Source organism: Pristiophorus japonicus, chromosome 6 (genome assembly GCF_044704955.1).
Source record: "Pristiophorus japonicus isolate sPriJap1 chromosome 6, sPriJap1.hap1, whole genome shotgun sequence".
Lineage (NCBI taxonomy): Eukaryota > Metazoa > Chordata > Chondrichthyes > Pristiophoridae > Pristiophorus > Pristiophorus japonicus.
In genome coordinates this window covers 5,181,068-5,198,578 of record NC_091982.1, presented here as the reverse complement: position 1 = coordinate 5,198,578, position 17,511 = coordinate 5,181,068, and the positions used below count along the sequence as shown (strand labels likewise).

Here is a 17,511-nt window from a genome sequence, read left to right as displayed (position 1 = left end):
ATTGTAGAGAATGGGTGTGTGTATATTGTAGAGAATTGGCCTTGTGTATATTGTAGAGAATAGACTTTGTGTATATTGTAGAGAATAGACTTTGTGTATATTGTAGAGAATAGACTTTGTGTATATTGTAGAGAATGGGTGTGTGTATATTGTAGAGAATAGACTTCGTGTATATTGTAGAGAATGGGTGTGTGTATATTGTAGAGAATAGACTTTGTGTATATTGTAGAGAATGGGTGTGTGTATATTGTAGAGAATAAACTTTGTGTATATTGTAGAGAATGGGTGTGTGTATATTGTAGAGAATAGACTTTGTTTATATTGTAAAGAATGGGTGTGTGTATATTGTAGAGAATAGACTTTGTGTATATTGTAGAGAATGTGTGTGTGCATATTGTAGAGAATGGGTGTGTGCATATTGTAGAGAATGGGTGTGTGCATATTGTAGAGAATGGGTGTGTGTATATTGTAGAGAATGGGTGTGTGCATATTGTAGAGAATGGGTGTGTGCATATTGTAGAGAATGGGTGTGTGCATATTGTAGAGAATGGGTGTGTGCATTTGTAGAGAATGGGTGTGTGCATATTGTAGAGAATGGGTGTGTGTGTGCATATTATAGAGAATGGGTGTGTGCATATTGTAGAGAATGGGTGTGTGTGTGCATATTGTAGAGAATGGGTGTGTGCATATTGTAGAGAATGGGTTTGTGCATATTGTCGAGAATGGGTGTGTGCATATTGTAGAGAATGCACACTGCGTATATCGTAGAGAATGGATGTTTGTATATTGCAGATCATGGACCCTGTTGTAAGATTTCGAAATCTCTGGCATTAAATTGACAGTGAGACCGATTCTTTTAAAATAATTTGGAATAGTTTATTAAACACACACACATCTATCAGAGAAACAGCAGTCCTCAGCTATTCTGCAGATCTACTTAGTTACAACAGATACAATGGGATGTTACAATAACAAATGTATAAAAATGTATACTTCATTTCCCTCTGGCAAAGTACACGGCCTGCTCCTTTGCAGCGAGAAGTCCTGACCTTTGCCGTGTGCTTAAGAAAAGAGGGAGAGCCAGCAATCTTTGCTTGGATTATTATACTCCTTACAGCCATTGTTTCTCAGAAAGCCTCAGGATTGGGTATTATTTCCAGGGCGGTTCCTGATTGGCTTCTGCTCATACATATGTCTGTCTGGAGGGCCAGTGCCATTCCTTGATTAGCTTAATGGCTTTCTAATAAAATGGCTTTCTAGTTTGGTGAGTTTCAAAGCCATGCTGACATGAACTTGGGGAAGTCATCCATTTTGTTTCTTTTAACACTGCAGCCTTTCCATATAATCTACACTTTTAACATTTATATATATACAGAATCAATTTTATCATTACTAAACACTTTTATTCTTACACTGTGTATATTGTAGAGAATGGACCATGTGTATATTGTAGAGAATGGATGTGTGTATATTGTAGAGAATGAACCCTGTGTATATTATACAGAATGGACCCTCGGTATGTTGTAATGAATGGATGTTTGTATATTGTAAAGAATGTATCCTGTGTATATTGTAGAGAATGGATGTGTGTTTATTGTAGAGAACAGACACTGTGTATATTGTAGAGAATGGATGTGTGCATATTGTAGAGAATGCATGTTTGTATATTGTAGTGAATGGATCCTGTGTATATTGTAGAGAAGGGATGTGTGTATATTGTAGAGAACGGAACCTGTGTATATTGTAGAGAATGGATGTGAGTATATTATAAAGAATGTATGTATGTATATTGTAGAGAATAGATGTGTGTATATTGTAGACAATGGATCCTGTGTATATCGTAGAGAACGGACCGTGTGTATATTGTAGAGAAAGGATGTGTGTATATTGTAGGGAATGGACACTGTGTATATTATAGAGAATGGATCCTGTGTATATTGTAGAGATAATTGGCATCACGGAGACATGGCTCCAGGATGACCAAGGCTGGGAACTCAACATCCAGGGGTATTCAACATTCAGGAAGGATAGACAGAAAGGAAAAGGAGGTGGGGTAGCGTTGCTGGTTAAAGAGGAAATAAACGCAATAGTAAGAAAGGACATTAGCTTGAATGATGTGGAATCTGTATGGGTGGAGCTGCGGAATACCAAAGGGCAGAAAACGCTACTGGGAGTTGTGTACAGACCACCAAACAGTAGTAGTGAGGTTGGAGACAACATCAAACGAGAAATTAGGGATAAAGGTACAGCAGTTATCATGGGCGACTTTAATCTACATATAGATTGGGCTAACCAAACTGGTAGCAGTACGGTGGAGGAGGATTTCCTGGATTGTATAAGGGATTGTTTTCGAGACCAATATGTCAAGGAACCAACGAGAGAGTTGGCCATCCTAGACTGGGTGATGTGAAATGAGAAAGGACTAATTTGCAATCTTGTTGTGCGAGGCCCCTTGGGGAAGAGTGGCCATAATATGGTAGAACTCTTTATTAAGAGGGAGAGTGACACAGTTAATTCTGAGACTAGGGTCCTGAACTTAAGGAAAGGTAACTTTGATGGTATGAGACATGAATTGGCTAGAATAGACTGGCAAATGATACTTAAAGGGTTGACGGTGGATAGGCAATGGCAAACATTTAAAGATCACATGGATGAACTTCAACAATTGTACATCTCTGTCTGGAGTAAAAATAAAATGGGGAAGGTGGCTCAACCGTGGCTAACAAGGGAAATTAGGGATAGTGTTAAATCCAAGGAAGAGGCATATAAATTGGCCAGAAAAAGCAGCAAACCTGAGGACTGGGAGAAATTTAGAATTCAGCAGAAGAGGACAAATGATTTAATTAGGAGGGGGAAAATAGAGTATGAGAGGAAGCTTGCTGGGAACATAAAAACTGACTGCAAAAGCTTCTATAAATAGTGAAGAGAAAAAGATTAGTGAAGGCAAACGTAGGTCCCTTGCAGTCAGATTCAGGTGAATTTATAATGGGGAAAAAGAAATGGCAGACCAGTTGAACAAATACTTTAGTTCTGTCTTCACGAAGGAAGACACAAATAACCTTCCGGAAATACTAGGGGAATGAGGGTCCAGTGAGAAGGAGGAACTGAAGGAAATCCTTATTAGGCAGGAAATTGTGTTAGGGAAATTGATGGCATTGTGAGAGGGATGGACAAAAGCAGGGAGGTCCTGCTGCAACTGTATAGGGTATTGGTAAGGCCGCACCTGGAGTACTGCATGCAGTTTTGGTCACCTTACTTAAGGAAGTATATACTAGCTTTGGAGGGGGTACAGAGACGATTCACTAGGCTGATTCCGGAGATGAGGGGGTTACCTTATGACGATAGATTGAGTAGACTGGGTCTTTACTCGTTGGAGTTCAGAAGGATGAGGGGTGATCTTATAGAAACATTTAAAATCATGAAAGGGATAGACAAGATAGAGGCAGAGAGGTTGTTTCCACTGGTCGGGGGGAGACTAGAACTAGGGGGCACAGCCTCAAAATATGGGGGAGCCAATTTAAAACCGAGTTGAGAAGGAATTTCTTCTCCCAGAGGGTTGTGAATCTGTGGAATTCTCTGCCCAAGGAAGCAGTTGAGGCTAGCTCATTAAATGTATTCAAGTCACAGATAGATAGATTTTTAACCAATAAGGGAATTAAGGGTTACGGGGAGAGGGCGGGTAAGTGGAGCTGAGTCTACGGCCAGATCAGCCATGATCTTTTTGAATGGCGGAGCAGGCTCGAGGGGCTAGATGGCCTACTCCTGTTCCTAATTCTTATGTTCTTATGTTCTTATGTTCTTATGAAGGCTGATAAATCCCCGGGGCCTGATAGTCTGCATCACAGAGTACTTAAGGAAGTGGCCCGAGAAATAGTGGATGCATTGGTGATCATTTTCCAACAGCCTATCGACTCTGGATGAGTTCCTATGTACTGGAGGGTAGCTAATGTAATACCACTTTTTTAAAAAGGAGGGAGAGAGAAAACGGGTAATTTTAGACCGGTTAGCCTTACATCAGTAGTGGGGAAAATGTTGGGATCAATTATTAAAAATGAAATAGCAGCGCATTTGGAAAGCAGTGACAGGATCAGTCCAAGTCAGCATGGATTTATGAAAGGAAAATCATGCTTGACAAATCTTCTGGAATTTTTTGAGGATGTTACTAGTGGAGTGGACAAGGGAGAACCAGTGGATGTGGTGTGTATTTGGACTTTCAAAAGGCTTTTGACAAGGTCCCACACAAGAGATTGGTGTGCAAAATTAAAGCACATGGTATTGGGGGTAATGTACTGATGTGGATAGAGAACTGGTTGGCAGACAGGAAGCAGAGAGTCAAGATAAACGGGTCCTTTTCAGAATGGCAGGCAGTGGGATGCCGCAGGGCTCAGTGCTGGGACCCCAGCTATTTACAATATACATCAATTTTTAGATGAAGGAATTGAGTGTAATATCTTCAAGTTTGCAGATGACACTAAGCTGTGTGGCGGTGTGAGCTGTGAGGAGGATGCTAAGAGGCTGCAGGGTGACTTGGTCAGGTTAGGTGAGTGGGCAAATGCATGGCAGATGCAGTATAATGTGGATAAATGTGAGGTTATCCACTTTGGTGGCAAAAACACGAAGGCAGGATATTATCTGAATGGCGGCAAATTGGGAAAAGGGGAGGTGCAATGAGACCTGGGTGTCATGGTACATCAGTCATTGAAAGTTGCCATGCAGGTACAGCAGACAGTGAAGAAGGCAAATGGTATGTTGGCCTTCATAGCTAGGGGATTTGAGTATCGGAGCAAGGAGGTCTTACTGTAGTTGTACAGGTGAGGCTTCACCTAGAATATTGTGTTCAGTTTTGGTCTCCTAATCTGAGGAAGGACGTTCTTGCTATTGAGGAAGTGCAGCAAAGGTTCACCAGACTGGTTCCCGGGATGGCTGGACTGACATATGAGGAGAGTGGATCGACTGGGCCTGTAGTCACTGGAGTTTAGAAGGATGAGACGGGATCTCATAGAAACATATAACATTCTGATAGGACTGGAGAGGTTAGATGCAGGAAGAATGTTCCTGATGTTGGGGAAGTCCAGAACCAGGGGACACAGTCTAAGGATAAGGGGTAAGCCATTTAGGACTAAGATGAGGAGAAACTTCTTCACTCAGAGAGTTGTTAAGCTGTGGAATTCTCTACCGCAGAGAGTTGTTGATGCCAGTTCATTGGATATATTCAAGAGGGAGTTATGGCTAAAGGGATCAAGGAATATGAAGAGAAAGCAGGAAAGGGGTACTGAGGTGAATGATTAGCCATGATCTTATTGAATGGTGGTGCAGGCTCGAAGGACCAAATGGCCTACTCCTGCACCTATTTTCTATGTTTCTAGAATGGACCCTGTGTATATTGTAGAGAAGGGATGTGTGTATATTGTAGAGAATGGAACCTCTGTATATTGTAGAGAATGGATGTGTGTATATTGTAGAGAATGGATGTGTGTATATTGTAGAGAATGGATCCTGTGTATATTGTAGAGAATGGACCCTATGTATATTGTAGAGAATGGAAGTGTGTATATTGTAGAGAATGGATCCTGTGTATATCATAGAGAATGGATCCTGTATATATTGTAGAGAATGGACCCTGTGTATATTGTAGAGAATGGCTCCTGTGTATATTGTAGAGAAAAGACCCTGTGTATAGTGTAGAGAATGGATGTGTGCATATTATAGAGAATGGACTCTGTGTATGTGATAGAATACAGAACATGCATATGTTAGAGAGGTATTCGGAGCACAGATGTTTAACAAACAATTAAACTGACTTGCATTGCTCCTTCAACATCAAATATCTTTTGCAAGAGTTTCTTACGATCATCAAGGAAGTCCTACTTATACAAAATGTATAAATTAATGAGTTTTTAATCCACTCACTCCTTAGTGATATGGGGCTCGAACCTCCACTTTTTTTGCAGGTTTAACATCCACTTAACGCCCATTTTACCGCTGAAATGACGTATAACGCCCGTATATCGCTCATTTTGGCACCATATGGAAACTGACGGGCATTTTTCGGAAACTTATTGCTGAGCGTTACTTTCCCCATGTGCTTAATGCCAGGAAAAAATATTACCGCCCACCCATTTTTCTTGGGCGGAATCAGCAGAATGGGTGAATTCAACGCCCATAATATCGCCCAGCGTTACTTTCTGCACGGTTTTAACGCTGAGATTCGTTATGAATGCCCGCCCACTGTTTTTTGTCGTAAAGAGCATATTTACTGAAACTAGCGGCAATGAGATCGCCCTGCCTCATTTTCACCACCTCGCACACATATCGGCCACAATATCGCTAGCCCAAAAAAACATGCAGAAAAGGCTGTTGTGCTTCAACCTCGGTGGAGTTCGGAATTACTCTGCAGGTTGTTGGAGTTGATGTGAACATCTGTAAAAACATCTTGACCACACTGTGATCGATTGGAATTGAAGAGGTGTCTTCATCAGGGCATTCCTTGTTTGTGACCAATCAGTGGGAAACAGAGAGCTACTGCAATGGGGCCTGTCCTTTCTCACCCTCTCTTGCTGACCAATTACATGCAGCAGACTCGACATCGCTGAATTCAAGAGGGAGTTAGATATGGCCCTTACGGTTAAGGGGATCAAGGGGTATGGAGAGAAAGCAGGAAAGGAGTGCTGAAGGAATGATCAGCCATGATCTTATTGAATGGCGGTGCAGGCTCGAAGGGCCGAATGGCCTACTCCTGCACCTATTTTCTATGCTTCTATGTTTCTAGGAATGCTCCACTGCATTATGTGCCCAATGTAACACGTGACAGACAAATGAGGAGGACTAGACGTTGCAGCCCCTGCAAGTACAAGGAGAAGCATTCTTACCTCAACTTGCCCGACACCATCTGCCTTCAGAGATTGCGCTTCCATAAAGAGGTTATCACTGAGGTATGCCAGCTGATAAGGGCAGATCTGCAGCTTGCCAGCACTATCAGTACTGCACTGTCCATCGAGGTAAAAGTCACCTCGGCACTGTCATTCTATGCCTCGGGTTCTTTTCAGCTGGAGACATTTGTGGATTTTCTCAGCATGCCCCAAGGTGCAGGGAGCAATAGACTGTATGCACATCACGATGTGGGCACCTTTTCCGGATGCTGAGGTTTTCAGGAACTGCAAGGGATTCCACTCCCTGAAGGTCCAACTGGTTGTCGACCACCAGCAAATTATACTGACAGTGAATGCTCAATTTCCGGGCAGCATTCATGATGCTCACATCCTGCATGAGAGCAATGTAACAAAGATCCACAAGATCAATGCTGGATGCTTGGTGACAAAGCATATGGCCTCGCCACCTGGCTGATGACCCCCCTGCATGACACCCACACCGAAGCCGAGAAGCGATACAATGGCAGCCACAGAGCAACTTGCAATATCGTGGAGAAAACCATTGAAGTGCTGAAGCAGTGCTTTAGATGCCTGGAGCACTCAGGAGGCGAGCTCCAATACCACCCTGAGCAGGTAGCTCAATTTGTGGTGGTGTGCTCCATGCAGCACAACTTGGCTATCAGGAGGGGACAAGAATTACCTGATGAGTCTGATAGTTCACCTCACCAGAGAGAGGAAAAGGAGGACGAGGAGGCGGACGCTGACATCGGCCCAGACAATCAGGCTGACGCTGAAGCCATGCCCCCGCTCCACTGTAGACCGCATGAAAGGACCCATGGTGGCATGATAGCTGCAAGAGCCTTACATCAGGAGCTCATCAATGATCGCTTTTGCCTGAAAGAATGTTGGTGTTACTTACAAGGCTGACACACTGCTGGATGTGCAGGTCATACATCAATGATGGGCATCAACTTGGTGACAGTTAAAGTTTGAGTTGATTGAAGTTAAGTGTGATTGTACCCTTTGATGTAAAGGAATCACCAGTGTGTAATAGTGCAGCTATCTGAGCCAATGTGCTACAAGGTTTTGTTAAATAAAAAACACTAAACCGAACATTAGTCTGAAATCATCAGTATTTCTGTACAAACCAACAAAGGCCAGGCAGAACGTGCGGTCCAAATCATAAAGCAAGGCATGCTCTGGATTCAAGGACTCTCCCTTCAATACCGTCTATCACACCTCCTACTGGCCTACAGGTCCCGACCGCACTCGCTCACGGGAGTCCCGCCAGCGGAACTACTCATGAAACGTACACTAAAAACTCGACTGTCCCTCATTCATCCAGTCTTGTCAGACATTGTTGAGGGCAAGCGCCAGTCCCAAAATGAGTGCCACGACTGTAACTCAAAGGGGAGATGGATAGAAATCGATGACCCTGTATTTGTTCTTAATCACGCTGTGGGGCCCAAGTGGCTCGAGGGTACTGTAATTGGTAAAGAGGGGAATAGGGTCATAGTGGTCAGACTCAACAATGGGCAGATATGCTGCAAGCATCTGGACCAAGTAAAAAAAAGGTTCAGCATGGACACTGAGGAACCCGAGGAAGATCATGAGATGGTATTCACACCACCGCCAGTGAACGAGCAACAAGAACATTCAGCAGCATGCACAGTCGCTGCGGTCAGCCCGGACAGGCCGGAATCACCACAGGTGACAGAGACACATGCTAAGGCTCAACAACCAGAGCCCCAACTGCGGCGCTCCACGAGAGAGCGTCGACCGCCTGAAAGACTCGATCTTTGACCCAAAGACACTGGGGGGAGGTGATGTCATGTTTGTAACCTCACATAACTGTAACCTTCATGTAACAACACTGTACACTATACACCTGAGTAATGCACACCTTGACCACAGGGGGTGAACTTGTGGGAGACACTCCTCACCTGGTCATCCAGGTATATAAAGGGAGGTCCCACACAGGGTCATCACTCCTTGGTCCTGTGAATAAAGGTTCAGGTCACAGAGTGACCTTGTCTCCAGAATGTGCCTCATGTTGATTTGCTGTAGCATGTAAGGACACAACAGTAGGATTGTCCACCAACTCATGACTGTTACAAATCAAATTATATAAATACATCAGTACATGTAAATCAATGTAATACTTGCTCTCGTGGATCCCACAAGGTCGTTCCATCGTTTGCGGCATTGGTTGCCCTCACGCACCTCGTTGGTCGCCGACGAGACGACCTCTGCTATCTCGGTCCATATCCTCTGGTAGGCCTTTGGGATGGGCTTCCCACGCCCTCCCTGTGTCAAATCACCCCAGCGTAACTCGACCTCCTGCAGGAGGGAGGCATTTTCCTGATCCGAGAACCTCCTGGCTCTTTTACAGCCTCCAATGTGCTCCTCTCCCACCTCACTGCACTCTCCAGCATCAGTCTCCACAGTGTGCTGTGATGCCTCCTCCTCTCGCTCCATTATAGGGCAAATTCGGTTAAATATGTGTCTGATAACAGCTAATTTTTGTTTGCCTACTTGCTGTGAAACTCTAAAGTCTCCATACTTCGTCCCAAAGCAGCCACACCACACCCAGCCACGCCTTCAGTCCCTCTGAGCTCCCTCTCTCTCTGTCTCCTCTTCTGCGTATGTCATGGTGATCCTTGACCTCCAGAATCGCGGGAATCGAGCGTTGCCATGCCGTTGCTAAGGACGGTCACACATTACGGCAGAAGGTCAAAAAAATGTTGTGCTCCCGCCCATTTGATATCGCTCGCGGTAACGGCCACTTTCAAAAACGTAAACTAGGTGTTTTGAGAATGGGCAAGAAGCCGGCGATCTGAAAACCCTTTTTTAATGCCCACGCTGGAAATAACGCCCATTTTTGGCCGACAAGCACAAAAGTGGATGTTCTAGCCCCTAGTCCTTCCAGGATTACCCTTCTCTATGTTAACCCCTTTCTTCTTATTGTGTTTTATCTCCAGGAAACACATAAATAAAAATGGTTCAACTGCCCCAAACCTCTCAGCACCTATTCCAAAGTAAACAATGGCAACATTTCAATCGCCAAGTTTGATTTGTCATAAGTAAGGCATAGAAGACAATGTAGATGTTAGATGAAGTAGCAGACGCTTTGCCCATATGTTAACTGTTGGAACTAGTCTTTGTGCAGTTATTATGTGTAATGAGCCAGTAACCGTCTGTCGGTAATACACATTGGTACACCACAGAGCCAGAGATGCTGATAAAGATCTAATGCTATCTGATACCATTTTATCCATTCACCAGTTTAGTTAAATGGGAAATTCAACTCTTTTTAGTAGGCTATCTTTTCATGGTTGTTTTTGTTTTCAGTCGGATAAATTCATGGAACAGTCTGCACCAAGGCAACCAACGTCTTCGGGAATCAATTTGTTAGTCTTAACTATTTTTCCCTGCAGTATTGTGAAAGGGGCTCTCCTGTTCCAACAGTACACCACTCCCTTCCGATGACGATGTTACTACTTTAAATAGGCTGGAGTTTGACTTTAAAACAGAACGGCTTTTGAAGTTAGAACAAGATTGATTGTGTTGTGTGTAGATTGTAATCGGGCGCCTCCTCTCAGTAATATATTGCAGCCCTGATCAGTCTATGGTTTAATACTCTGAACACTAAATAGCTCAACGCACTTGCCCTTGATCTGGAATGTAAGTAAGTTATTAAAATGTGTAATTTTTCAAAGTTTAAAACAAATTTCACCTTTGAGCATGTTTTTACTATGTGTTATTTCTGTAATTGTTTAAAAAGTTAGCATTTAGGATGGAGAATTTTTATTTACTTCAGTTACAGGGGATGCTAGAATGTTGCTACAATATCTGTCCCTAACTCTGTAACCTCCTCCAGCCCTGCAACCCTCTGAAATCTCTGCGCACATCCAATTCAGGCTGCTTGCACATCTCTGATTTTCATCGCTCCACCATTGATGGCCGTGCCTTCAGCTGCCTGGGCACTAAGCTCTGAAATTACCTCTCTAAAGGTATCTGCCTCTCTACCACTCTCTCCTCCTTTAAGACACTTCTGAAAACCTACATCTTTGACCAAGTTTTTGGTCACCTGTCTTAATATGTGACCCGGTGTCAAATTTGATAATGCTCCTGTGAAGCACCTTGGGAGTTTTTCTATGTTAAAGGTGCTATATAAATGCAAGTTGTTGTTATTGTATTTGTGAAAATTGAAAAATCTTTTAGAAGTTTCTGGATAAAATTGGAACATTCTAATTGCTTGACAAATTGTATTCATGTGTTTGATGTTCCATGCGACTACTCCACATAATCAAATTCCACGTGCATGTGTGATCATGTGAATGTGAATTTGCTACCACAGGCAAGTGAGGAAGAGAAGGTGTGCATGTGTGAGAGAGACAGACTGAAGGATAGTGATAGGCATATGTTCATTAATCAGAGATTGGAAGCTTTGAGTGCCTCTTAATTGGTTATTAAGCAGCATAGTTCTTCTGTTTGCAAAACCTCATGGTGCAAGCAAAGTTCTTCCTTTGATGAGCTACTAATTTTGTCTAATGCTTTCTATATTTAAGGAATATCTCCTATTTTTGTCTTAAAAAAAAATCTATGTTTGCCTCTTTTGTTACGGAATAGCAAAATTTCCCAAAGTGAGGAAATAGGTTAAGAGACTGTGATTGAATCTTTACAGAATGTTCGATCATTTGATAGTTGTCTGTTTTCATAACCATCATAAAGGCATAACCAGTTAATCATGAAATTATCATCATCATAGGCAGTCCCTCAGATTTGAGGATGACTTGCTTCCACTCTAAAAGTGAGTTCTCGGGTGACTGAGGAGTCCAATGCTGTTACAGATGGGGCAGACAGTGGTTATAGGAAAGGGTGGGTGGGGAGCCTGGGTTGACACACCCTCCTTCCGCTGTCTATACTTGGTTTCTGCTTGTTCTCGGCGATGGGACTCGAGGTGCTCAGCGCCCTCCCGGATGCTCTTCTTCCACTTTGGGCGGTCGTGGGCCAGGGATCACTAGGTGTCGGTGGGGATGTTGCACTTTATCAAGGAGGCTTTGAGGGTGTCCTTGAAGCGTTTCCTATGCCCACCTGGGGCTGGCTTGCCGTGTCGACGTTCCTTGTAGAGCGCTTGCTTTGGGAGTCTTGTGTCAGGCATGAGGATGATGTGGCCCGCCCAACGGAGCTCATCGAGTGTGGTCAGTGCTTCGATGCTGGGGATGTTGGCCTGAGCGAGAACACTGACGTTGGTGCATCTATCCTCCCAGGGGATTTGCAGGATCTTGCGGAAGCAGCGTTGGTGGTATTTCTCCAGCGCTTTGAGGTGTCTGCTGTATAAAGTCCACGTCTCTGAGCCATATAGGAGGGCGGGTATCACGACTGTAGACCATAAGCTTGGTTCCGGATTTAATATCCTGGTCTTCAAACACTCTCTCCCTCAGGTGACCAAAGGCTGCACTGGCGCACTGAAGGTGGTGTTGGAACTTGTCGTCAATGTCTGGTCTTGCTGACAGTAGGCTCCCGCGTTATGCAAAATGGTCCACATTGTCCAGGGTCTCGACGTGGATTTTGATAATCATGGGGCAGTGCTGCATGGTGAGGTCAGGTTGGTAGAGGACCTTTGTCTTACGGATGTTTACCATAAGGCCCATGCTCTTGTACGCCTCGGTGAAGGTGTTGACGATGGCTTGGAGTTCGGCCTCTGGGTGTGCACAGATGCAAGCATCGTCTGCGTACTGTAGTTCAAATGACAGAGGATGGGACGACCTTGCATCTGGCTTGGAGGCGGCAGAGATTGAACAGATTCCCATTTGTTCGATAATTTAGCTCCACTCCAGCGGGGAGCTTGCTAAGGGGTGAGATGAAGCATTGCAGCACAGAAGATCGAAAAGAGCATTGGTGCGAAGATGCAACCTTGCTTAACCCCGGTCTGGACGTGGATTGGGTCTGTGGTGGATCCACTGGTCAGAATCACGGCTTGCATGTCATCATGGAGCAGACGGAGGATGGTGACAAACTTTTGAGGGCAGCCGAGATGGAGGAGGATGCTCCATAATCCCTCAGGGTTAACAGTGTCAGAAGCCTTTGTGAGATCAAAGGCGGCCATGTACAAGGGTTGGTGCTGTTCCCTGCATTTCTCTTGTAGTTGTCGTGCGGTGAAGATCATGTCTGTTGTTCCCAATTAGTGGACGGAATCCGCATTGCAACTTTGGGAGGAGCGCTTCAGCCACAGGGAGAAGACGATTGAGAAGGATTCTTGCGATGACTTTCCCTCTGGCCGACAGCAGAAATACCTGGTTCAGACTATTAGTTCTTGGGCATCCTCTCACTCTCTCACTCTCCTAGTACAGGTTCTTTTTCCCCTGAGACCTGTATTTGCTGTTCATGAATAAGGAGATCTGAAGGTCCTTGCATGAAGCACGTAAGTACTTAGGCACAGTAACTGTTGGGTAAATTTAGTACTATAATTGTGTTATTAAACAACAAAACATTCATATAATCTCAGGTGCTAAATTGCCCCAATAAATCCATTCAAATTATTTCCAATTAAATCAGATGATAATAAGCGGCACAAAATCTCATTGGCCATATCACAAAGCAAAGGTACTCATTAGCTGGAGGAATTGGCTCATAAGTTGCATTAATACAGATGCCACAGTAGGAAAGTAATGTAAGTAATAGAGGTGACAAGGTAGTGGGACTCGTACATCCATTTACTTATATGTTAGATTTTATGTTAAATAAGATCATACAGGGATGGAACTTCCAATTTCGGTTGGGTCATAAAATGGCCGGTAGTGAACCAGCTGCTTGTTATATACCCCATGCTTTTAAATCCATAAACTGCCTAAGTCTGCAGAAAAGCAGCCCCTCATTTAAAACGAAAATGCATTTCAGGGGCCCAATATTTTATGTAACAGCTCGTCTCTTAAATTGTGAAAAGTCATGAAACTTAGCACTGATCCTTTACTCAGGTATTCATCTCACCTGATCAGCAAACACCAGCTAAAAGCGTCCCAATCCCATTCCTCATCATAGCTCACTCATAGGAGGAGAATTTAGCCCGATTGCTTTATTAACCAATAGCCTTTATTCTCAGCATCTAGATGACACTGCCAAGTACACATTTGTTGCTCACCCATCGCTCGTTGGCCTTCCTGCTTCCGAGCAATTGCTTTTCCACTTCAGAAGGCATTGAGCTAAGAAATATATCCAAACTAACTATGAATTGTAGGCCAGGCTGGAGTGCAGACTTTTTTCCCTGCAGGACATTAGTGAACCAGTTGTGATCCAGCCCACAAACTACCAGATTGCTTGAATTCAATTTCATAACTTACTGTGATGGAATTTGAAATTACAACCTGTGGGTTGCTCATCCAATATCATAACCACTACACTAGTCTGTTCAAATTATGGGACATGTCTGGAGGCTGCATTCTGCCTCTCCTAGTTTTCTTTTAGATTTCTCTATCTTTTTTACCTTAGCTTTCTGTTCTGATTTTCAGAGGTGAGGGATGTTATTCTTCCCCTCTCCCCAAAGAGAAAGCTTTAAAGGTAGACAAATAATCTTTTCCCTATGGAGTCCTGGATTGTTATCCATAAAGTTTTCTTTTACTATCGGGAAGTTCAATAAATATGGTGTAATTCAGTACAGATATATATAAGTACTGTTGGAGGTTTTTCTAGTGTGATCCTGAACTAAAATAGTGGTCAGAGACCAGATCATCCCCAGCAGAGTGACCAAAAAGTAACTGTTCTAAAACATATGCCATGATTATTGGAGTAAATGCGGTATTGTGTACTTCCCTCTAAATATCTGCCAACCCAGTCCTCCACTTAAGACACATTTGTGTTAAGCACAGTCTAGAGCTAATCCTGGACAATTGTTCCAGCCGGATTCCTGGATTGGTTTGAAATCTCATCTCAGATAGTTGCTGACTTGGAAATTTTGTTGCGAGAATGTGCATAAAACTGAGGTTCACAATTCTTTGGTACCTTTGTTGTTGTAAATACCACCATATCTTGAACAGTTTGTCTTATTTTAGTAAGAAATGCCTGCTTTTATATAGCAGTTTATTACACATATTAAAATACTTAAGTATCAACCTTGGCTCAGTGATGATGCTTTTGCTTCTAGGTCAGAAGGTTGCAGATTCAAGACCCAAGTTGCTAATCAATTTATTTTTACTCCAGTGGAGAGGAGTTGCCAAATCATTTGACTCAGGAGCAGGGCAAAGTCAGTTCCCATGCACAGGCATCATCAGTACTATTCAGGATGACATTTGAGTCAGGATAGAATTGCATAGAATTTACATCACAGAAACAGGCCATTTGGCCCAACTGGTCTATGCCGGTGTTTATGCTCCACACGAGCCTCCTCCCACCTTACTTCAGCTCACTCTATCAAATAGATACAAGTTGTTGCCAATATTAAGAAGGCAAAATTATTGCTCTGTCAAAGTTGCTTCTTTTCTTGTGTTTGACTCCTCCATTTTTTTTTCTTTGCAGGGTGATTTCACTTGGAACACCATGTTTGGACAGAGTGTCTCACTGCACCCTGTTCCTATTCAAAGCCTTTCTGAACTGGAGCGTGCAAGACTTCAGGAAGTGGCCTTCTTCCACCTACAAGGGAAAGATCTGAGCTGTCCGATTACCATCCCCAAAGGTACAACTAACTTATTGCCAATAATAATCAGTTTTTTGCTTACACACTGTGGAAATCCAAACCTTTTTATCATGAGCCAAAGCGAGTTTGATATGAAGGAGGGAAAATTGCCTCCTTCTGTAAGGCCCGTTGCCACCTCTAAGAGGCAGTAACGGGGCAGGAAGGCCTTTCCGCCGGGGGCAGGTGGCGAGACTGACCCACCCGCAGTTGCCCCCGGGCTGGGGTCGGCGGGACCAGGTTTCCACTGCGCCCCGTGTTTCTGCCCAGCCCAGCGTGCCGACCCCTTTCTGCACCGCAGGAGGAATTGCCCCGCAGGAACGCAGCTGTCGGCCCAACAATGGCGGCCGCTAGCTCAGCCGGGCCATCTACAGGCAGCCTGGCACCCCCTCTTGGGTGCCGCTGCCTTGGCCAAAACCCCTCCCTGGTGACCCAGTGGGCTCCACGTAGGTTTCGTGGCATCCCTCCCCGTTAAGAGAGGGGGACGGATATTGCGACGCATAAGTGCGATGCAGCACATCCGCGTCGCGCTGACATCATCACTTCTCCACTCCCGACCTGAATCCGTCCCTACATGGCCTCGAGCAGCGCCCCAAAGTGCTGGGAGGCAGTGTCAGTGTTAAAGAGCTGAAATTTCCAGCTCTTCCCTCTGACTCCCGCCAGGCGGTGATACTTCGAATTGTCCGCCGCAAACGGGGCGGAGGGCAATTTCCAGCCCGAAGTGTGCAGGCTGTTTATGACTGCATGGATCTCCTAATTATGGGGTTTAGTCGGAGTTGGCTTGTCACGTTGGACATTTTTGGACAGATCCAATTCCTGAACCATCCAAACAGCTACAAGAATCATCCACATTTCCGGTCATATGGCAACAGCTTGTATTGCAGAAGATGGTGCATCAATTTCTATTTGAACCTTTCTAACATGATTTTCTAATTTGTTTAGTTTGAGCTATTGGATACTATTTTAAAAGTTACTTATATTATATTTTTATATTACGATAGACATCAGTCTATTATGGGTGTAATGGAGGTGAATTTCCTCGCCATTATCTGTTCAATAGTGGTGTATAAATGGTGTAGCAAATTTTCTGAGCGAAGAAAATCAGGCGGAATACATTTCCATGAATCGCGCACTTTTAAAATGCTACCCCAAGTTCTCTCGTGCTTTCTGAGAATTGATATGGTCAGCCCGCTGAGTCTGCACTGACCTCATGTGTATATGTCAGAGTGAGAGCCAGTGGTGCAGCAGCTGCCAGTTTCCTGGGTTTGCACTGTTAATGCACCCTGTGTAAATCAGACTAAGGTACAAGAGGTACAGCAGCTGCTAGGATCAACTGATCAAGGTGGAAGTTTTACGAGCTTTTGAGTTGGAGAATTTAAACTGTGATTTCTGGAAACACTTTTTAAACCCATATATTTTGAGGGGGATTCATCTCTGGAGATGGCAGTATGAGGCAGGTGAGCTCCAGTCATTACCATTCCACTGGGTCCTGCATTTGTGGGCCCAATGATCAGTGGGATGGCCAGTCTAATGGCAGCTATCAGATCCTGTAAGCCCTGAGAGGCAATAGTTGCCATGGTCAGGAAGATGTGATTTATGTTGTGTTCCATTCTGTCTCCTATTGCCTCTAGAGCTGCAGTCTGTGCTTCCTTGGAAGTGGAGGCAGCCGGCCACTTCCTAGCTGGGGATTGGCCGCAGGTTCCAGTGAAGCTGCCACTTGCTCCATTGGTGCTTGCAAGAAAGCGAAAGCACTGTGGTGTTGCCACCAAGGACACCGGTCAATTGCCGCAAATTCTCATAGATTGACTTCAGAGCCTGCATGTCGGTATGATGTTCCTCGAACATCCTTTTTTCAAGGAAGTACCCATAAGTTCTGGGTCTCAAACATGTGGCAGCTTTCTTAGCCTCTGCTGGGAATGTGGCACTTCCTCACCCACTCCCCCATTCCTCTGTGTGTCCCGTGCTCTGTGAATC

General features: G+C 44.2%; 1 protein-coding gene across 1 annotated transcript in view; it reads left to right on the top strand.

Annotated features, from left to right (window-relative positions):
* Positions 1–17,511, top strand: part of LOC139265084 (rho GTPase-activating protein 6-like) — a 202,526-nt gene that overhangs the window by 47,406 nt on the left and 137,609 nt on the right. The window contains exon 2 of the mRNA XM_070881975.1: positions 15,384–15,540. Within this exon, the coding sequence (XP_070738076.1) occupies positions 15,384–15,540 (157 nt within the window). The remainder of the gene's footprint in view (positions 1–15,383; positions 15,541–17,511) is intronic.